Consider the following 23,237-nt stretch of genomic DNA (forward strand, 5'->3'; position numbering starts at 1 on the left):
TAGTATTTTTATCTTTGCTCATAACATGGACTTAATAGATATTACCTAAAGATTCCAGAAATGGTTTTATTATATGATATAAATAAAAACCCTGGGAGTGCCTGGGTGGCTCAGTGGGTTAAAGCCTCTGCCTTTGGCTCAGGTCATGATCCCAGGCTCCTGGGATCGAGCCCCATGTCAGGCTCTCTGCTTTCCGGGGGCCTGCTTCCTCCTCTGTCTCTCTCTGCCTGCCACTTGTGATTTCTCTCTCTATATCAAATAAGTAAAATCTTAAAATAAATAAATAAATACAAACCCTGGAAATTTGCTGTCTGATGAAGGATACATGACAAAATGTATAGAAGAATCTGGCTATTTCAGATACAGAGAAATTACAATAAGGAAACTAAAATCTAGAAACAAATCATTTTTATTATGTATGTATATATCTTTTGTATGGTAGATTTTTTTCATGCTCTATTGTAAAATATTAGAGAAGTCTAATTTATTTCCAGACCATGAAAATTCAACTTAAAATTCAGGAATCATAATTTCAATCTGTATATTTGGGTTCTTAGAAGAGAAGTCACTCTAGCTTTGAAGATGAAAGAGGATCATTCAAGAGAAAAAAAATCCCAAAGCAAAGAATAAACTTGATGCACCATCATTTTATCCTGTGTACCTGAGGTTATCATCATTCATTTATATTTTTTCATTTCTGATGCTCACAGATATCTGTTCCCCTCAAAATCTAATCATATTATGTTATCGAAGAAAACATAAGACTAAAGCTCAGAACACACAAAATGCTCTTGCTCTTTGATGGGCAGAATTCTAGTTTTGAAATTGAAAGTTAATTTAAGCAAATAAATTTGTGTGGACTCAAATATTTTAATCTCTCTTTTATTTTCTGAAGCAAAGTCAGTAATTGGGTTCTTAGTGTCAGGGAATAGTAAATTGATCTCTACTAAATAATTCACTAATGGATTATGAGAACCAGTACATCCAGGTCCCTTTCATATGTACTTAAAAAAATGGTTTAATAGGAAAGAATTTTGGATTATAGGGCTACAAAAACAACACCCTACTAACATAATTTTAACATGAGAAACAATTAGAAAATAGAGAAAACACACAAAATTGATAAAGGAGATAATAATGTTTAAAAATCACATAGCTAAATGTCTGTGAATTCCAGTCAAACTAGAATCCCTTTCCTCCAAGTTTGCTTTCACACTGAAGGATGTAAGTAGAGACTGGCTATAAACACCACTACTTGGCTGGAAACTTCCTCTGGAATGTGAAGGGGGCTCATGTAATAAACAAATTCTACAATGAATTCATAAAAATTGCTTCTAGGATGTGACAAAATCTTGAGTTCTGTGACCGATACTTATCTCTATCTTAATTTTTTTGTTGTTTTTTCACCAAATAGAGGGAAAAATTTGGTGAGATTTAAGAACTCAGATGAAAAGAGGTAGTGAAGGTGTTATTACTGCTGCAAATGCTTCCTACTTTAGGACAATGACCCTTAAAAGATTATGGAATATGCCACTTATCTTTCACTTCTCTTTGCATAAAATATATCTGTTGACCAACTTCCTCATGGCTGTTTTTACTTCCTTATTTCTCAAGGTGTAGATAATGGGATTAAGTAAAGGGAATATCACAGTATGGAACACAGACACCACCTTATCTAGGGAAAAAGAGTCAAAGGGTCGAGCATAAATGTAGATGGAAGGCCCAAACATAAACACCACAATGGTGATGTGGGAATAGCAGGTGGACATGGCCCGGCTGGTACTCTCACCTGAGCCTGAGTGTTTCTTCAGCATTGCCAGGAGGAAGGCATAGGACATTAGGAGAGCAATGAAACATACCACAGAGATCAGACCACTGCTGAAAATCATCACTAACTCCTCTGGGAAGGTATTGGTACAGGCGATACGGACTACCTGTGTGATGTCACAGAAGTAACTGTCTAACTCATTGGGCCCACAGAAGGGAAGTCGAACAATGAGAGCTACTTGTATTATAGAATGAATAAATCCCCCCAGCCAGGAGAGAGCCACCAGGATACAGCAGAGACGTCGATTCATGATGGTAGCATAGTGGAGAGGGCGGCAGATAGCAGCATAGCGGTCAAAGGCCATTACTGTGAGCAGGAACATCTCGGAGGCCCCAACAAAGTGCAAGAAGAAGAGCTGTGTAATGCACCCACCAAAGGAAATTCTTTTCCTTTCCACAAAGAAGTCTACGAGCATTTTAGGGGCTGTGATGGAGGAGTACCAAATGTCAAGGAAGGCCAGATTAGCCAACAGGAAATACATGGGTGAGGTCAGATGAGGGTCAAGCCTGATGGTACAAATAATAAGAATATTTCCTGGAAGGATGAACAGATAGAAGGATAAAAATATAACAAATAGGACTAGCTGTACCTCTCGAGTCTGGGATAGGCCAGTGAGAACAAATTCTGTCAGCCTTGTGTAATTCGCCGGTTCCATTTCTTCACTTGTTTTTAATAATATGGCTATAAAAGAAAAATTACAATTATCCCAAATAGGATTGAAATAGATTTATTTTACTGCTGTTGAAATCATCAGATTGATCTGTGTCATTAAGGAACTGTATTAAGATACATTTAATTGTCCCATTTGATACCTGATAAGCCAAGACAGGGAAAGATTGAGTGATGACATGAAAAATTAGAAACATTGAAGCCATATGACATATGTCACATATCTGAAACCAAAATCTCAATCTATTAATGTTATTAATTTTGTATTAATCTATTTTTTTATGAAACTCAGCAGAGCAGTAATGCTTTCCCTATATACCTAGCTTAGTAAGCAGTATGAGAGAAGCTAAATGGTAGACTGGTAACAAGAAAATCTAGTTATTTCTAGATTTTTTGTTGATGTTAAGAAATCTAGCCAACTTGGAAACTTATGCTGTTGTCTAACGTTGGGCACACTGATCTGGCAGTATTTTCAGTTTAATCTTTCATAAAGATCTCAGGGCTTCTCATGTATGGTGGTGAATGGACATTTTTTCCTTAACCAAAGCTTATATAGCTTAATCCTTGGCAATAGGCAAGCAGCCACAATATGCAACAACACAGGGTCATATATGAAAATTCCTCAGGCTCTGACCAGATGCCATTATTCCACTGATCATGCAGTTTATCTACTGTTCCAGGAAGGTAGGAAGAAGATATTGTGATCTGAGAAATGGGTATGCTTGCCACCCAGGCTGACCCATTCTGTCACTTCAAGGTGTGAGAATAAAATTATTGCTAAAGTTTTCCTCAAGTCCTAGTATTGAACATACCAACATACCACTATTAGATACAACAAAACCATCAAATAAAAATAAGATAATCAGGGCGCCTGGATGGCTCAGTGGGTTAAAGCCTCTGCTTTTGGCTCAGATCATGATCCCAGAGTCCTGGGATCGAGTCCCACATTGAGCTCTCTGCTCTGCAGGGAGCCTGCTTTCCTTCCTCTCTCTCTCTGCCTACCTCTCTGCCCACTTATGACCTCTGTCTGTCAAATAAATTTAAAAAAAATTAAAGAATACTGGTGGAATTTTGTTCGGAATGGCATTAAAAGTATAGATTGATCTAGGCAGTATAGACATTTTAACAATGTTTATTCTTCCAATCCAATAGCATGGAATGGTCTTACAACTTTCTGTGGCTTCTTCATTTCCTTCATGAGTGTTCTGTAGTTCCTCAAGTATAGATCCTTTACCTCTTTTGTTAGGTTTATTTCCAGGTATCTTATGGTTCTTGGTGCTATAGTAAATGGAATCAATTCTCTAATTTCCCTTTCTGTATTTTCATTTTTAGTGTATAAGAAAGCCACCGATTTCTGTACATTGACTTTGTATCCTGCCATGTTGCTGAATTGCTGTATGAATCCAATCCATCAGAAACCTAGAGGAGAACATAGGCAGTAATCTCTTCTATATCAGCCACATTAACTTCTTTCAAGATATGTTTCCAAAGGCAAAGGAAACAAAAGTGAAAATAAACTTTTGGGACTTCATCAAAATCAAAAGCTTCTGCACAGCAAAGGAAACAGTCAGAAAAACAAAGAGGCAACCCACAAAATGGGAGAAGATATTTGCAAATGGCAGTACAGACAAAAGGTTGATATCCAGGATCTATAATGAACTCCTCAAACTCAACACACACAAAACAGGCAATCATATTAAAAAATCCCTATGACCCTGCCATTGCACTCCTAGGTATTTACCCCAAAGATACAGATGTAGTGAAAAGAAGGGCCATCTGTACCCCAATGTTTATAGCAGCAATGGCCATGGTCGCCAAACTGTGGAAAGAACCAAGATGCCCTTCAATGGATGAATGGATAAGGAAGATGTGGTCCATAGACACTGTGGAGTATTATGCCTCCAACAGAAAGGATAAATACCCAACTTTTGTAGCAACATGGACAGAACTGGACGAGATTATGCTGAGTGAAATAAGTCAAGCAGAGAGAGTCAATTATCTTATGGTTTCACTTATTTGTGGAGCATAACAAATATCATGGAGGACAAGAGGTGTTAGAGAGGAGAAGGGAGTTGGGGTAAATTGGAAGGGGAGGTGAATCATGAGAGACTATGGACTCTGAAAAACAATCTGAGGGGTTTGAAGTGGCAGAGGGGTGGGAGGTTGGGGTACCAGGTGGTGGGTATTATAGAGGGCACAGATTGCATGAAGCACTGGGTGTGGTGAAAAAATAATGAATACTGTTTTTCTGAAAATAAATAAATTGAAAAAAAATGGGCAGAAGATATGAACAGACACTTCTCCAATGAAGACATACAAATGGCTATCAGACACATGAAAAAATGTTCATCATCACTAGCCATCAGGGAGATTCAAATTAAAACCACATTGAGATATAACCTTACACCAGTTAGAATGGCCAAAATTAACAAGACAGGAAACAACATGTGTTGGAGGGGATGTGGAGAAAGGGGAACCCTCTTACACTGTTGGTGGGAATGCAGGTTGGTGCAGCCTCTTTGGAAAGCAGTGTGGAGATTTCTCAAGAAATTAAAAATAGAACTTCCCTATGAGCCTGCCATTGCACTAGTGGGTATTTACCCCAAAGATACAGATGTAGTGAAAAGAAGGACCATCTGTACCCCAATGTCTATAGCAGCAATGGCCGTAGTCGCCAAACTGTGGAAAGAACCAAGATGCCCTTCAACGGACAAATGGATAAGGAAAATGTGGTCCATAGACACTATGGAGTATTATGCCTCCATCAGAAAGGATGAATACCCAACTTTTGTAGCAACATGGATGGGACTGGAAGAGATTATGCTGGGTGAAATAAGTCAAGCAAAGAGAGTCAATTATCATATGGTTTCACCTATTTGTGGAGCATAACAAATATAATGGAGGACAAGGGGTGTTCGAGTGGAGAAGGGATTTGAGGTAAATTGGAAGGGGAGGTGAATCATGAGAGACTATGGACTCTGAAAAACAATCTGAGGGGTTTGAAGTGGCGGGGGGGTGGGGGGATGGGAGGTTGCAGTACCCGGTGGTGCGTATTATCCAGGGCACAGATTGCATGGAGTACTGGGTGTGGTTAAAAAAATAATGAATACTGTTATGCTGAAAATAAATTTAATTTAAAAAATTTATAAAAAAAGATAATCATTCACTTTACCAAATATGCTTCCTCTTTTAAGTAATATAAAAACTGTCCATCAAAGCAAGTATTTGTTATAACAAACAGCCAATATTGAAGAGTTGTTTCTGTTCTAAGATGTGCTATTTTATAATATTGTCTATCCTCAGGAGGTAAGCATAAAAAAAACAAAGTTAAAATTCTATAAAACCAAAATAAATAAATAAATAAATAAACAAAGATTCTGTAAAACCAAAACCAAATAGATATAATAGCATCCAGGCACTAAAACTTATGTATACTATTAACTGAAGAAACCCAGTGTTTCTTCCCTGAAATCTACTGACTCAATTTGTGCATAATTTTAACAGACATAGACATATGCCTTCCTGATCTGTTAAAAAGGCATTCATAAAGAAGGGATGATTCACTATAGGTAGATACACAGAGAAAAGACCAGTACTTAGCAGGAATATGACACAAAAAGCAGACAACAAAACACTCAGAAAGCTCAGCATTATGGGACTATTTAACAAAGGGTAAATATTCCCACATCCATGAATAGCTCAGGGTGGACCTCAGTGTTTTAATTAATCATATTTAGTAAATAAATTGAAGTAGGATTAGATGTGGCTTAAACTACAGATAAAGCAAAAGCCCTTGAGAGAAATAAAGTGTTTTCTTTAGAAAATATTTACGAGATGCAATTGGCAGGATTTAGTGTTAAATTGTAGTCATTACTGTCATACTACCAAAGCCAATTGGAATTTTAACACAATTATGGCAAGCTATTAAAAAGGTAACTTTTTAACAGACTTTGGCTTCTAGAAATGACATAGGAAGCGACTATTATAAACTTTCTTGTGGTGCCTGGGTGGCTCAGTGGCTTAAATCCTCTGCCTTCAGCTCAGGTCATGATCCCAGGGTCCTGGGATCTAGCCCCACATCGGGCTCTCTGCTTAGCAGGGAGCCTGCTTCCCTTTCTCTCTCTGCCTGCCTTGTTGCCTACTTGTGATCTCTGTCTGTAAAATAAATAAATAAAATCTTTAAAAAAAATAAAAAGTTAACTTTATGTCTTCTATGTCTAAAATGAGGTTCATCCAGCATATTCAGGTTTTTAATAAAATTTGAATGGATCTGCCATAAATATTTAGGAATGCTCTATTCGCACTCTAAGAAAAGTTTGGGGTTGTGCCAATATAATCTGGAGCAAGAAATTATGTTTATGGGAACTCTGAGAGGAGATAAGCCATCCATGGAGGCTAGGTTAGGGCATTTCCTTCCTAGGCTGTCATCTAGAAAGAGTTAGCTATCCTAAGCCAGCACTTACTCTTAGAGTAGCCGTATTGGTTGGTCAAGCAGGTTTTACTTTACCCTGGCTACACTATACCTCCCAAGCCTGTTTCTCTTTTTATTCTCTTTAAATAGAAATTATATATATTTAAGGTGTACAACACAATAATCTGATAGACATATACATAGTGAAATGAGTACTATCATCAATTAACAGAATCTCTTCACATAATTTTTTTCCATTTTTTTCAGTTTTCAGTTTTCACAGGTTTTTCAGTTACAAGAATACCTGAAATTTACTCTCTTAGCAAATTTCAGCATTATTCTGTACATTAGTCATTATTATATACATTAGATCTCTAAACCTATTCATTCATCCTTCATAATTGCAACTTTGTTTTTGAGCAACATCTCCCTATCTCCCACCTCCTTGTCCCTGGTAACAACCATTCTACTCTCACATGGAAAAAGGAAATGTGATATAAAAATAATATAATAATAATTATGTCTATAATTCTGTCATTAAAAGAATAGATTATAAAACATTAACTGTTATCCATTTGCAACAGTATGGATGAACCTGGGGGATGTTATGCTAAGTGAAATTAGCCAAACAAAGAAATGCTGCATGACTCACTTATATGTGAAATCTAAAAAAACCTGTTCCTGTTCCTCTTTTAACAACATCTAGTGAATTCCCATTCTGTGTTTAATCTGCAGGGATATAGTATCTAGAGGATGACTATGGAGAGAGCTGGAAGTACAGAGGCTTTCCCTACAGGTGAGTGAACTGTGAACACTCCTCAAGGGAACAAATGCTTTGGGGAAAAGTAAGAATCTGTGCAGAACTTCTTCCTTACCCACAATCCAGTGTTCATCCATGTATCTAGCCAAGCTTTTAGTAATCACAGAGAATAGTTATCTTGCCAATTTGAGGAATTAGGGAGTTTAGCACAGAGATCCTGAAACAGATTAAATGACTCAAAGGATACTGGATTAACCTCATACAAGAGGCATTTTTAAAATATTAGCTATCATCATAACCACTGTCGATGCTCTTTCCTTAGATAAAGATGTAAATGAAGAAGTCAGTATCTCCCAGAGTAAAAGTTACTTATCATAGCCCTTCCTGGAAACAAAAAGCTTGCAAAGCAAAGAACTGCTTTCAGACCCTGCTTTAGTAACATAATATGGAAGGAGCAAGCTGAAACTGAGAGGCTGGGAAAATGGAAGAGAAGGAAATGTACTAATGAAGGGGAAGAAAGCTGTAAAAGAAAGAGGCAGTTATTAGTCCTTCATTTCTCCTGAGGATGAAAACTGTCGATCTTTATGGGTCACATTGCCACTGGTGAGTATTCATTTAAATGAAAAGCAAAATAACTTTATAAAATGAAGAAGGAAAACATTGATAAATAGATTCAAATGAAGATTTATTGAAAATTCTTCCCTAAAGAATGGTACTTCAGCCCTCCAAACCTGGCGATCATGGGACTATGGTGAAGGCTATGTCTTAGAACTTTAGCCTTCCCTGAGCTAGGGGACAGAGCAAAGGAAATCCTGAGAAATAGGGACTAAGGTCAAGTGAGGAAGGGATACTAGAGGCAAGCATAAAAAGAGGATACTGGATTTTTATTTTTTTTAAGATTTTGTTTATTTTTTTGACACCAAGAGACACATTTAGAGAGGGAACAGAAACAGGGGTAGTGGGAGAGGGAGAATCAGGCTTCCCACTGAGCAGAAAGCTTGTTGCAGGGCTCGATCCCAGGACCCTGGGATCATGACCTGAGCTGAAGGCAGACGCCCAATGACTCAGCCACCCAGGTGTCCCAATACTGGATTTTTAGAAAACAGAAATACATGGAGTTTATTTTTAAAGAATACTCTACCTCAGTAAGATCCATTTTAGAGCAAACCATTCAAAAAGATTTTTAGAACAGTAGGATAAGGAATCATAAAAACAAAGTCATTATTTGAAACATTTTATCTTTATGAGTCTTACATATGTTGCATATAGACATGCACATATAATATTATATATTCCTTTAATTTCTTCAAAGTCCTTACAAAGAATTGAATTTTAGAAAGTGTGGGGTACTTATATGGCATATATTCCAGTTTGAAAGGCAGCTTTAAAGAGCACTGAAGAAGAATTAAGACATATGGATTCCTATGACAGCTCAGCCACCAAAATCTTTGTGACTTTAGGAAGGTCATTCAACTTCCTTCTGAAATAGATTCTTCCTAGCAACATAAGGAATTTCAACTAGAATTTTAATGAATAGTTTAGCTATATAATTATAGGATTCTATGAAGATAAGAGTGGATTGAGAGTGAAGGCCCCAAGAAGGTCTATTAAGAACGATGTGGGGGACAACGTGTAGGAACAGTGATTTAATCATCATTGTGAATATACACAACATGTAAAAGAAATAACTTATATTCATTTTTCCTATTCCTAAGACATTGAACTTACCTATCTTACTCTGTAAGGAGATATTCTGTGACCTCTGAGACTACTCTGTAAGGAGATAGTATACAAAAATACTCTCACCATATAGAGGGATATATGGAGACCAGGGATCTTGAGTCTCACAGATAAACCAACAGCAGAGAATACCAAAATGTGGCTATTATCTTGATTTCCTATATACTTTGTGGCCCATAGTAAACAAGGCAAGAAGAAAGCATTAGGATCAGAAAAGGGCTGATTTCAATAGGAAAGGATCATTTGCTGCTTGTGCATTAGATGTAGTGAAAAGAAGGGCCATCTGTACCCCAATGCTTATAGCAGCAATGGCCACGGTCACCAAACTGTGGAAAGAACCAAGATGCCCTTCAACGGATGAATGGATAAGGAAAATGTGGTCCATAGACACTATAGAGTATTATGCCTCCATCAGAAAGGATGAATACCCAACTTTTGTAGCAACATGGACGGGACTGGAAGAGATTATGCTGAGTGAAATAAGTCAAGCAGAGAGAGTCAATTATCATATGGTTTCACTTATTTGTGGAGCATAACAAATAGCATGGAGGACATGGGGAGATAGAGAGGAGAATGGAGTTGGGGGAAATTGGAAGGGGAGGTGAACCATGAGAGACTATGGACTCTGAAAAACAATCAGAGGGTTTTGAAGGGGCCGGGGGTAGGAGGTTGGGGTACCAGGTGGTGGGTATTATAGAGGGCATGGATTGCATGGTGCAAAAATAATGAATACTGTTATGCTGAAAATAAAAAATAAATTTAAAAAAATAGATAATGTAGTGTGGGTACTTTGGTTCTAATCTCAGCTGACCAGTTACTAGCTATGTGACCTTGAGCAACTCATTCATTTCTCCCCCTTAATGTGTCCATTAGTGCAATGGAGATAGTAATAGTATCTACCTCATAGGTATGATTGTAGGGATTAATGAACTAATGCATGTAAAGCTCAGAAAAAATACCTCGTATATAATTCATACTTATTTAAATGATTATTACTATTGTCATTATGATGATAATGATGCTTATACTTCCTTTGAAAGAAATAAGTTTATTAGAGAAACTATTTTTCTTATATTTAATATCTAAAATATTGCCCTTTAATGTCTGTTTAGACTTTTCTCTCCCCACTCTATCCTCAACTACTCTCCTTGGATCCAGAAGACTAAATCTGAGAAACAGCTTAGAGAATAGGCCAGGAACATCTGACTTCTAATCACTACCATCTCCTCCTGTTTTCCTCAAACTACAATCCTATGTGACTACTGATAAGTCACTATTTTTGGGGAGCCTGGGTGGCTCAGTCCATTAAGAGTCTGATTCTTGGTTTCAGCTTAGACATATTTTTATGGTTCACAATCTCATAGGTCATGATATCAAGCCCAGCATTGGGCTCCCCATTCAGTGGGAAGTCTGCTTCTTTCTCACCTTCTGCCTTCTGCCTTCTGCCTTCTGCCCCTCCCCCAACTTGTGCACATTCTATTTTTGCCTAAAAATAAATACATATTTTTTAATCACTATTGTTAAATCATCTGCCTAGTCTCAGAAGGCCTTTTTTCCAAAATGCCTGAAATTCTTATGAATAATTTCTAGCAAACACTGGAGAAATATGGGCTTCCATAGTAATACTCCATTCACATATCAAAACAAAAACAACCACGTAAACAAAAAAACCACTTACTCATTGCATTGTACTTTTTCAGTTTATATTTGAGCAAAAATATAACTGAAACTCTGAGTCCCTTAAATATATGAAGCATGTCTCATTTATATATCTATCTAGTGCCTAAAATAACTTCTGGCACACTACAGTCCTTAATATGTGTTTGTCAGATGGATGAATGGATGGATTTGTAAGTGAATAAACTAGCTGATGATATTATAGGAAAAATTGTCAAATATTTCCAAGTTTAATTGTTTTATCGGACTCTGCTTCATGATTCCTGAATTTGTTTTCTGGAATCCTCTAAGATACCTATTTTACCCATATTAATTTCAAATAAGAGTCTCTTTGCTTTTAAGGGATTTTTTTCTTTATTCACCTCCAGAGTTGCTACTACCAACTCCATCCCTCCAAAATGAAACATGTCAGGCCCTATCTCTCCCATCTACTCTACAGTGGCCATTTTGAAAAACCACAAGGCAGGTGTTTACTGACTTTATTTTAGGAATGACAAGATTCAAAATTTTGGAAGATTGTTTAAATGATTTGGTACTCCCTGAAGACCCATAAATCAGAAAAACCTTCTTTAATTTAGACTTTTTAAGAGTGGCTCACCCTGTAAATATGAGATGGCCATATTATCTTCTCAATTTCCTGTTCAGCCTTTGTTCAAAATGCCTTATCTGTGGGCATGAAGCAAAAGAAGAAATTGTCTGTCCACCATGGTTAAGGTCTACTCTATATGATCACTAAGTTTTCCTAACACCTTTCCTTGCTAGAAGCTTCTGCTTCTTACCACTATTCTTTGAGTACTTCACAGAGTTATTCCCATTATTATGTATACCCCATTTCTCAAAAAACAGAGTACTTTATGTAAATAATATAATGCCAAACTTCTACCTACCACTTGCTGGCAACAGTTTTGGTATAGCCAGGGACTATAGAGGAGGTAGAGGTTCCTCTTCCCCCATCTACAGCAGAAAGCTTTGTCTTCTATATTTTGGTATATATCAGTTCTTTCCATGATGTAACAATGAGCTGACTAGTATCATGGATTGTGACAGAGAAAATCAAGTCTCTAGAGGCCAGGGCCAGCCAGCCAGGAATCAAAACACTGAGGGAATAATTTAAAAGTTGATGTGTTCCTCATCCAAAGAACAGAAAAACACATCTGAATTTCCCAGAAAAAGTAAATAAAATGGCTTATTTTCCTAGATTAGAAGTAGAAAATGTTATGATGTGTAATATGCCCTCTAGACTATGATGTGCATTTCCAATTCTACTGTCCCAAAGGACTATATCACTTAGAGATGTTGGATCCTTGGGAAAATGGAGAGCTATCCAAATCTAATACTACATGAATTGCTTAAACAGTTTACTGATGTTTTCAATAAAGATCTTAAGTAAAAAAAAACTCCTTAATATTTCTTTTCTTTAGTGTCTTCTACATGTGCTTAATGATTAGCTACAATATGTCAGACTCTATATGGGATACCAGACATATAATGATGAATAAGAGAGAAATAAGAGAAACAAGATTTATTTCTCTAAATCAACCTATAACTGTCCCATCTATGAATCCACATATACTTGTCAATACTTCTCATCTAGAAATGTTCTCTGATAAAGAACTTTAGGTTCTATCTCAGTTTTATTCTAACAGCCTGATCTCCATTTCATATCTTTTAGAAATTTTTCTTTCAAAATCATCTTTATATCATACACTCTGTGAAGTGATTATAAGGGAATTACCTTTAGAATGTTGCAGATACAAACTTAATATGCAGAAGTTGGATACATTTATATACACTAATAACAAATAGCAGAAAGAGAAATTAAGAAAATATCCCATTTGCAATTACACCAACAAGAATAAAACAGCTAGAAATAAACTTAAACAAAGGGGTTAAAGAACTATACTCTGAAAACTATAAAACACTGATGAAAGAAATTGAAGACAACAAAAACAAATGGAGAGATTATCTATGCCCATGGGTTGGAAGAATTAATGTTAAGAAGGACATAGTACCCAAACAATTCTACAGATGCAATGCAATCCCTATCAAAATACCAAGAGCATTTTTCACAGAACTAGAACAAATAATCCTAAAATGAGTATAGAACCAAAAAAGACCTTGAATAGCCAAAGCAATCTTGAGAAAGAAGAATAAAGCTAGAGGTATCACACAATCCCACATTTAAAGTATACTATAAAGTGGCAGTAATCAAAGAATTATGGTACTGGCACAAAAATGGATACATAAATCAATAAAACAGGATACTGATCACAGAAATAAATTTATACTTACATGTCAACTAATCTATGAAAAAGGAGGAAATAATATATAATGGGAAAAAGACTGCCTATTCAACAAATTGTGTTGAGAAGACTGGAGAACTACATGAAAAAGAATTAAACTGGACCACTTTATTACACCATATATTTAAAAAAAAAAAAAACAATATGGATTAAAGACCTAAATGTGAGACCTGAAACCATAAAAATTCTAGAGAAGAACATAGGAAGTAATTTCTCTGGTATTAGCCATAGCAACATTTTTCTAGATATGTTTCCTCAGGCAAGAGAAACAAAACCAAAAATAATCTACTGGAAATACAACAAAATAAAGAGTTTCTATGCAACAAAGGAAGAAAGCCAATAAAATAAAAATGTAACCTACTGAAAGAATGAAGATAATTTGCAATAATAATATATCTAATAAGGGGTTAATAGCCATATATATAAAGAGCTTACACAACTTAACAACAACAGCAAAAAAATCTAATTTAAGGGAGGAATCAAGATGGTGGAGGAGTAGCAGGCCGAGATGACATCAGGTTGCCGGAATTCAGTTAGAACTCATTTCAAACACCTACAAATCCAACAGAAGATTGAAGAGAAGAAGAGCAGCAATTCTAGAAACAAAAAATCGACCACTTTCTGAAACATAGGACCTGCGGAGAAGTGAATCCAAAGCAACAGGAAGGTAGACCGCAGAGGGAGGGGCTGGCTCCTGGAAAGTGGCGGAGCAATGGAGCAATGGAGCACAAAATCAGAACTTTTAAAAGTCTGTTCCACTCAGGGACATCACTCCAGGGGCTATGCAGGAGTGGAGCCCTCATGGGGACAGCATATTCTCAGGTCCCACAGGGTCACAGAAGGATAAGGGGTCTCTGAGTATAGCAGAGTTCACAGGTATAAGATCAGGGAGGCTGGCTACAGAGATGGAGCTGAGGAGTGCACTTTGAGCTTGGGGTTACCTTAACGTGCAATCCGAGGCAGTTAGGCCACTGCTCTTTGAGCAAGGACCCCAAAAGTGGCAGAAACAGGGAGACTCACCTTCCTCCTGTGGAGGCAGGAATCTGCTGGGTTTGGATACTCCAAATGGGACCATGCATCAGAAATGGAAATGCTCAGTCATAGGCTGGGTGAGCATGGAGCATGGCCAGAGACCAGGGAGATTGGAGTGATTTAGTGTTTTTCTCCAAGGGCACACTGAGGAGTCAGGCCCCAAGATCTTGGCTCTTCTGGCCACTATTTTCATTCTTATCCTCCAGAGAACTATGGAAAGTGTTCAGGGAACAAGAGCTCCTGAGAGCAAACTCAAGCAGCTTACTTAGCCCAGCCCCTGGCAAGGGTGGTGCAATTTCACTTCAGGGAAAGACACTTGATAATCACTACAATAGATCCCTCCCCCAGAAGATCAAAAGAATATCCAGCCAAGACCAAGCTCACTCACCAAGGAGAACAGCAGAATTCCAAAGAGGGGAAAGCAAAACATGGAATTAATAGCTTTCTCCCCATGATTTCTTAGTCTTGCAAAGTAAATTTTTTAATTTTATTTTTTCATATTCAATTTTTTTAACTTTTCCTCTTCCCTCTTTTAACATTTCTTAACTAGGTTATCTTAATAATGCCTTTCTTTTAAAAAAATATTTTGGAACCTTCATTATTATAGTCATATTTTACCCTTCATTGTATCTAACTTTATTTTTTGTATACATATAGGGTTTTTTCCTCTAAAAATTTTGGGGATACAACTTCTAATAGATACAAATATATCCTAAATCTAGCAAAAGGCTTATTTCTATTCTCCAGCCTAAGCAAATTCTATCCACTTTCTTTTTCTTTCTTTTCCCAACCGACTTATCCTATCAACTCCTTTTTTAGAATGTTTTCTTTTAATTTTCATCTTTACAGTCCTATTCCATTCCTTCATCATGTTTACCCTTATTTTGTGTGTGTGTGTGTGTGTGTGTATATATATACATATATTTTCTTTCTTTAAAATACTGGGAGGTAGTTTCTTCTACAACACCAAAATACACCCCAAATCAAGTGGGTGGCTCTGTTCTATTCACCAGTGTAATATATGTATTTAAATTTTTTAAAAAATTTTTTGAATTCTTTGACCTTCTTTCTTCTACCCACTATTTGGGGTCTCTTCTGGTTTGGTTAATGCACATTTTGGGGGGGGGGGTCTTTCCACCATTTTAGTATTTTATTCTCTGGTTCATACATTTATTTTATTTATTTTAATTTTTCCTTTTTTTTAAATTTTAATATTTTATTTTTTATAAAAATATATTTTTATCCCCAGGGGTACAGGTCTGTGAATCACCAGATTTACACACTTCACAGCACTCACCAAAGCACATACCCTCCCCAATGTCCATAATCCCACCCCCTTCTCCCAAACCCCCTCCCCCCCCAGCAAACCTCAGTTTGTTTTGTGAGATTAAAAGTCACTTATGGTTTGTCTCCCTCCCAATCCCAGATTCTTTCATTTATTCTTCTCATACCAACTTAAGCCCCCATGTTGCATCACCACTTCCTCATATCAGGGAGATCATATGATAGTTGTCTTTCTCTGCTTGTCTTATTTCGCTAAGCATGATACGCTCTACTTCCATCCATGTTGTCGCAAATGGCAAGATTTCATTTCTTTTGATGGCTGCATAGTATTCCATTGTGTATGTATACCAAATCTTCTTGATCCATTCATCTGTTGATGGACATCTAGGTTCTTTCCATAGTTTGGCTATTGTGGACATTGCTGCTATAAACATTCGGGTGCACGTGCCCCTTTGGATCACTACGTTTGTATCTTTAGGGTAAATACCCAATAGTGCAATTGCTGGGTCATAGGGCAGTTCTATTTTCAACATTTTGAGGAACCTCCATGCTGTTTTCCAGAGTGGCTGCACCAGCTTGCATTCCCACCAACAGGGTAGGAGGGTTCCCCTTTCTCCGCATCCTTGCCAGCATCTGTCATTTCCTGACTTGTTTATTTTAGCCATTCTGACTGGTATGAGGTGATATCGCATTGTGGTTTTGATTTGTATTTCCCTGATGCCGAGTGATATGGAGCACTTTTTCATGTGTCTGTTGGCCATCTGGATGTCTTCTTTGCAGAAATGTCTGTTCATGTCCTCTGCCCATTTCTTGATTGGATTATTTGTTCTTTGGGTGTTGAGTTTGCTAAGTTCTTTATAGATTCTGGATACTAGTCCTTTATATGATATGTCGTTTGCAAATATCTTCTCCCATTCTGTCAGCTGTCTTTTGATTTTGTTAACTGTTTCCTTTGCTGTGCAAAAGCTTTTGATCTTGATGAAATCCCAATAGTTCATTTTTGCCCTTGCTTCCCTTGCCTTTTGTGTTGTTCCTAGGAAGATGTTGCTGCGGCAGAGGTTGAAGAGGTTGCTGCCTGTGTTCTCCTCAAGGATTTTGATGGATTCCTTTCGCACATTGAGGTCCTTCATCCATTTTGAGTCTATTTTTGTGTGTGGGTGTAAGGAAATGGTCCAATTTTATTTTTCTGCATGTGGCTGTCCAATTTTCCCAGCACCATTTATTGAAGAGGCTGTCTTTTTTCCATTGGACATTCTTCCCTGCTTTGTCGAAGATTAGTTGACCATAGAGTTGAGGGTCTATTTCTGGGCTCTCTATTCTGTTCCATTGATCTATGTGTCTGTTTTTGTGCCAGTACCATGCTGTCTTGATGATGACAGCTTTGTAATAGAGCTTGAAGTCCGGAATGGTGATGCCACCAACGTTGGCTTTCTTTTTCAATATCCCTTTGGCTATTCGAGGTCTTTTCTGGTTCCATATAAATTTTAGAATTATTTGTTTCATTTCTTTGAAAAGATGGATGGTACTTTGAAAGGAATTGCATTAAATGTGTAGATTGCTTTAGGTAGCATAGACATTTTCACAATATTTTTTCTTCCAATCCAGGAGCATGGAACATTTTTCCATTTCTTTGTGTCTTCCTCAATTTCTTTCATGAGTACTTTATAGTTTTCTGAGTATAGATTCTGTGTCTCTTTGGTTAGGTTTATTCCTAGGTATCTTATGGTTTTCGATGCAATTGTAAATGGGATTGACTCCTTAATTTCTCTGTATTCTGTCTTGTTGGTGTAGAGAAATGCAACTGATTTCTGTGCATTGATTTTATATCCTGACACTTTACTGAATTCCTGTATAAGTTCTAGCAGTTTTGGAGTGGAGTCTTTTGGGTTTTTCACATATAGTATCATATCATCTGCGAAGAGTGATAATTTGACTTCTTCTTTGCCGATTTGGATGCCTTTAATTACCTTTTGTTGTCTGATTGCTGAGGCTAGGACCTCTAGTACTATGTTAAATAGCAGTGGTGATAATGGACATCCCTGCCGTGTTCCTGACCTTAGCAGAAAAGCTTTCAGTTTTTCTCCATTGAGAATGATATTTGCGGTGGGTTTTTCATAGATGACTTTGATGATATTGAGGTATGTGCCCTCTATCCCTACACTTTGAAGAGTTTTGATCAGGAAGGGATGATGTACTTTGTCAAATGCTTTTTCAGCATCTATTGAGAGTATCATATGTTTCTTGTTCTTTCTTTTATTGATGTGTTGTATCACATTGACTGATTTGCGAAAGTTGAACCAACCTTGCAGCCCTGGAATAAATCCCACTTGGTCGTGGTGAATAATCTTTTTAATGTACTGTTGAATCCTATTGGCTAGTATTTTGTTGAGTATTTTCGCATCTGTGTTCATCAAGGATATTGGTCTATAGCTCTCTTTTTTGGTGGGATCCTTGTCCGGTTTTGGGATCAAGGTGATGCTGGCCTCATAAAATGAGTTTGGAAGTTTTCCTTCCATTTCTATTTTTTGGAACAGTTTCAGGAGAATAGGAATTAGTTCTTCTTTAAATGTTTGGTAGAATTCCCCCGGGAAGCCTTCTGCTCCTGGGCTTTTGTTTGTTTGGAGATTTTTAATGACTGTTCAATCTCCTTACTGGTTATGGGTCTGTTCAGGCTTTCTATTTCTTCCTGGTTCAGTTGTGGTAGTTTATATGTTTCTAGGAATGCATCCATTTCTTCCAGATTGTCAAATTTATTGGCATAGAGTTGCTCAAAGTATGTTTTTATAATAGTTTGTATTTCTTTGGTGTTAGTTGTGATCTCTCCTCTTTCATTCATGATTTTATTTATTTGGGTCCTTTCTCTTTTCTTTTTGATAAGTCGGGCCAGGGGTGTATCAATTTTATTTATTCTTTCAAAGAACCAGCTCCTACTTTTGTTGATTTGTTCTATTGTTTTTTTGGTTTCTATTTCATTGATTTCTACTCTGATCTTTATGATTTCTCTTCTCCTGCTGAGCTTAGGGTTTCTTTCTTGTTCTTTCTCCAGCTCCTTTAGGTGTAGGGTTAGGTTGTGTACCTGAGACCTTTCTTGTTTCTTGAGAATGGCTTGTACCACTATATATTTTCCTCTCAGGACTGCCTTTGTTGTGTCCCACAGATTTTGAACCGTTGTATTTTCATTATCATTTGTTTCCATAATTTATCTCAATTCTTCTTTAATTTCACAGTTGACCCATTCATTCTTTAGAAGGATGCTGTTTAGTCTCCATGTATTTGGGTTCTTTTCAAACTTCCTTTTGTGGTTGAGTTCTAGCTTTAGAGCATTGTAGTCTGAAAATATGCAGGGAATAATCCCAATCTTTTGATACCGGTTGAGTCCTGATTTAGGACCGAGGATGTGATCTATTCTGGAGAATGTTCCATGTGCACTAGAGAAGAATGTGTATTCTGTTGCTTTGGGATGAAATATTCTGAATATATCTGTGATGTCCATCTGGTCCAGTGTGTCGTTTAAGGCCTTTATTTCCTTGATGATCTTTTGCTTGGATAATCTGTCCATTTCAGTGAAGGGAGTGTTAAAGTCCCCTACTATTATTGTATTATTGTTGATGTGTTTCTTTGATTTTGTTATTAATTGGTTTATATAGTTGGCTGCTCCCACGTTGGGGGCATAGATATTTAAAATTGTTAAATCTTCTTGTTGGACAGACCCTTTGAGTATGATATAGTGTCCTTCCTCATCTCTTATTATAGTCTTTGGCTTAAAATCTAATTGATCTGATATAAGGATTGCCACTCCTGCTTTCTTCTGATGTCCATTAGCATGGTAAATTCTTTTCCACCCCCTCACTTTAAATCTGGAGGTGTCTTCGGGCTTAAAATGAGTTTCTTGGAGGCAACATATAGATGGGTTTTGTTTTTTTATCCATTCTGATACCCTGTGTCTTTTGACAGGGTCATTTAGCCCATTAACATTCAGGGTAACTATTGAGAGATATGAATTTAGTGCCATTGTATTGCCTGTAAGATGCCTGTTACTGTATATGGTTTCTTCCTTTCTGATCTACCACTTGTAGGCTCTCTCTTTGCTTAGAGGACCCCTTTCAATATTTCCTGTAGAGCTGGTTTGGTGTTTGCAAAATTCTTTCAGTTTTTGTTTGTCCTGGAAGCTTTTAATCTCTCCTTCTATTTTCAATGATAGCCTAGCTAGATATATTATTCTTGGCTGCATGTTTTTCTTGTTTAGTGCTCTGAAAATATCATGCCAGCTCTTTCTGGCCTGCCAGGTCTCTGTGGATAAGTCAGATGCCAATCTAATATTCTTACCATTTTATGTTACAGACTTCTTTTCCCTGCTGCGTTCAAGATTTTCTCTTTGTCACTGAGACTTGTAAATTTTACTATTAGGTGACGGGATATGGGCCTATTCTTATTGATTTTGAGGGGCGTACTCTGAACCTCCTGAATTTTGATGCTCATTCCCTTTGCCATATTGAGGAAATTCTCCCCAATAATTCTCTCCAGTATACCTTCTGCTCCCCTCTCTCTTTCTTCTTCTTCTGGAATCCCAATTATTCTAATGTTGTTTTGTCTTATGGTGTCACTTATCTCTCGAATTCTCCCCTGGTGGTCCAGTAGCTGTTTGTCCCTCTTTTGCTCAGCTTCTTTATTCTCTGTCATTTGGTCTTCTAAATCACTAATTCTTTCTTCTGCCTCATTTATCCTAGCAGTGAGAGCCTCCATTTTTGATTGCACCTCATTAATAGCTTTTTTGATTTCAACTTGGTTAGATTTTAGTTTTTTTTCTTTCTCCAAAAAGGGCTTTTATATCTCCCGAGAGGGTTTCTCTAATATCTTCCATGCCTTTTTCGAGCCCAGCTAGAACCTTGAGAATTGTCATTCTGAACTCTAGATCTGACATATTACCAATGTCTGTATTGATTAGGTCCCTAGCCTTCGGTACTGCCTCTTGTTCTTTTTTTTGTGTTGAATTTTTCCGTCTTGTCATTTTGTCCAGATAAGAGTATATGAAGGGGCAAGAAAATACTAAAAGGGTGGCAACAACCCCAGGAAAATATGCTTTAACCAAATTAGAAGAGATCCAAAATCGTGAGGGGGAAGAAAGGGGATAAAAAGAGGTTCAAAAAGGAAGAAAGAAAAAAAAAAGAAGAATTTTAAAAAAAGAAAACACCTAAGAACAATATAAAAAAGAAAAAATATATATATTAGATAAACTAGTAAAAAATCGTTTAAAAAGAAACAGGTAACAGTTAAAAAAAAAAAAATTTACCCGAAGGCGAAAAAGAAAAAAATAAATGAAAAAGAAAAAAATTAAATTAACTGCAAGACTAAAAAAAAAAAATAAAAATAAAAATCACAGGGAAAAAGCCATGAGTTCCGTGCTTGGCTTTCTCCTCCTCCGGAATTCTGCTGCTCTCCTTGGTATTGAAACCGCACTCCTTGGTAGGTGAACTTGGTCTCGGCTGGATTTCTTGTTGATCTTCTGGGGGAGGGGCCTGTTGTAGTGATTCTCAAGTGTCTTTGCCCCAGGCGGAATTGCACCGCCCTTATCAGGGGCCGGGGTGAGTAATCCGCTCGGGTTTGCTTTCAGGAGCTTTTGTTCCCTGAGCGCTTTCCGTAGAGTTCCGGAGGACAGGGAATACAAATGGCGGCCTCCTGTTCTCAGGCCCGGAGGAGCCGAGAGCCCAGGGCCCCACTCCTCAGTGCGCCCTCAGAGAACAGCGCCAGTTACTCCCGTCTGCCTGACCTCCGGCTGCGCACCGAGCTCACCGAGCCTGCAACCGGTTCAAGGTCACCCCGAGCTGCGAGCTTACTGTCGGCTCTGTCTCTGTAGCCGGCTTTCCCGTTCCAATACCCGCAAGCTCTGCGACACTCAGACACCCCCGATCCTTCTGTGACCCTGCGGGACCTGAGGCCATGCTGCCCCCGGTGGGCTTTGCCCTGGGTAGCCTCTGGAGCGATATCCCTCAGCGGAACAGACTTTTAAAAGTCCTGATTTTGTGCGTGGTTGCTCCGCCGCTTGCCGTGAGCCGGCCCCTCCCCCTGGGGTCTATCTTCCCATCGCTTTGGATTCACTTCTCCGTCGGTCCTACCTTTCAGAAAGTGGTTGTTTTTCTGTTTCCAGAGTTGCTGTTCTTCTCTTCGATCTGCCGATGGATTTTCAGGTGTTTGCAATCTTTAAATAAGCTATCTAGCTGATCTCCGGCTAGCTGACGTAGTCTCAGTCTGCTACTTCTCCGCCATCTTGACTCCTCCCCCCTGGTTCATACATTCTTAACTGGATAAAATGACAAGGTGAAAAATACTCACCACAAAAAAAAAAACAAAAAAACAAAAAAAAAAAACAAGAAGCAGTATTGAAGACTAGGGACCTAATCAATATAGACATTGGTAATATGTCAGATCTAGAGTTAAGAATGATGATTCTCAAGTTTCTAGCTGGGCTTGAAAAAGGCAAGGAAGATATTAGAGAAACCCTGTCCAGAGAAATAAAAGCTCTTTCTGGAGAAATAAAAGAACTAAAATCTAACCAAGTTGAAATTTAAAAAGCTATAAATGAGGTGCAATAAAAAATGGAGGCTCTTACAGGTAGGATAAAATGAGGCAGAAGAGAGAATTAGTGACATAGAAGACCAAATGATGAAGAATAAAGAAGCTGAGCAAAAGAGAGACAAAAAACTACTGGACCACGAGGGGAGAATTTGAGAGATAAGTGATACCATAAGACAAAAAATATTAGAATAATTGGGATTCCAGAAGAAGGGGGGTTGCAGAGGTATACTGGAGCAAATTATAGTAGAGTATTTCCCTAATATGGCAAAGGGAATAAGCACCAAAATCCAGGAGGCACATAGAATCCCCTCAAAATCAATAAAAATAGGTCCATACCCCTTCATCTAATAGTAAAACTTACAAGTCTTAGTGGCAAAGAGAAATTCCTGAAAGCAGCTCAGGACAAGAAGTCTGTAACATACAATGGTAAAAATATTAGATTGGCAGCAGACTTATCCACAGAGATTCGGCAGGCCAGAAAGAACTGGTATGATATATTCAGAGTACTAAATGAGAAAAACATGCAGCCAAGAATACTATATCCAGCTAAGCTATCATTGAAAATAGAAGGAGAGAAAAAAACCTTCCAGGACAAACAAAAACTAAAAGAATTTGTAAACACCAAACCAGCTCTACAGGAAATATTGAAAGGAGTCCTCTAAGCAAAGAGAGAGCCTAAAAGTAGTAGACTAGAAAGGAACAGAAACAATATACACAAAAAGTCACCTTACAGGCAATACAATGGCATTAAATTCATATATGTTAATAGTTACCCAGAATGTAAATGGCCTAAATAACACAGCCAAAAGACACAGAGTATCAGAATGGATAAAAAACAAAATCTATCAATACATTATCTACAAGAAACTCATTTTAGACCCAAAGACACCTCCATATTTAAAATGAGGGGGAGGAAAATAATTTACCATGCTAATGGACATCAAAAGAAAGCTGGGGCTA

At 37.6% G+C, this 23,237-nt stretch overlaps 1 protein-coding gene across 1 annotated transcript; it reads right to left on the reverse strand.

Annotated features, from left to right (window-relative positions):
* Positions 1-868: 868 nt before the first annotated feature.
* Positions 869-12,053, reverse strand: LOC309867706 (olfactory receptor 4M1). The gene is made up of 3 exons (XM_082736774.1): positions 11,973-12,053; positions 11,684-11,751; positions 869-2,509 (listed from the first exon to the last, which is right to left on the reverse strand). Exons 2-3 carry the CDS (start codon positions 11,703-11,705, stop codon positions 1,542-1,544), a joined length of 990 nt encoding a protein of 329 aa, XP_082592900.1. The 5' UTR covers positions 11,706-11,751; positions 11,973-12,053; the 3' UTR covers positions 869-1,541.
* Positions 12,054-23,237: the final 11,184 nt, after the last annotated feature.

This window comes from Mustela nivalis, assembly GCF_964662115.1.
Source record: "Mustela nivalis genome assembly, chromosome: 6".
In the NCBI taxonomy this organism is placed as follows: domain Eukaryota; kingdom Metazoa; phylum Chordata; class Mammalia; order Carnivora; family Mustelidae; genus Mustela; species Mustela nivalis.

Bases quoted from the DNA above. Each gene is read 5' to 3' on its own strand.
- LOC309867706 (XM_082736774.1), bottom strand. From the start codon at position 11,705: ATGGCCATCTCATATTTACAGG. The intron at 2,510-11,683 runs GTGAGCCACTCT...TTTCTTTTATAG, and splicing joins GGCCATCTCATATTTACAGG to CCATATTATTAAAAACAAGT.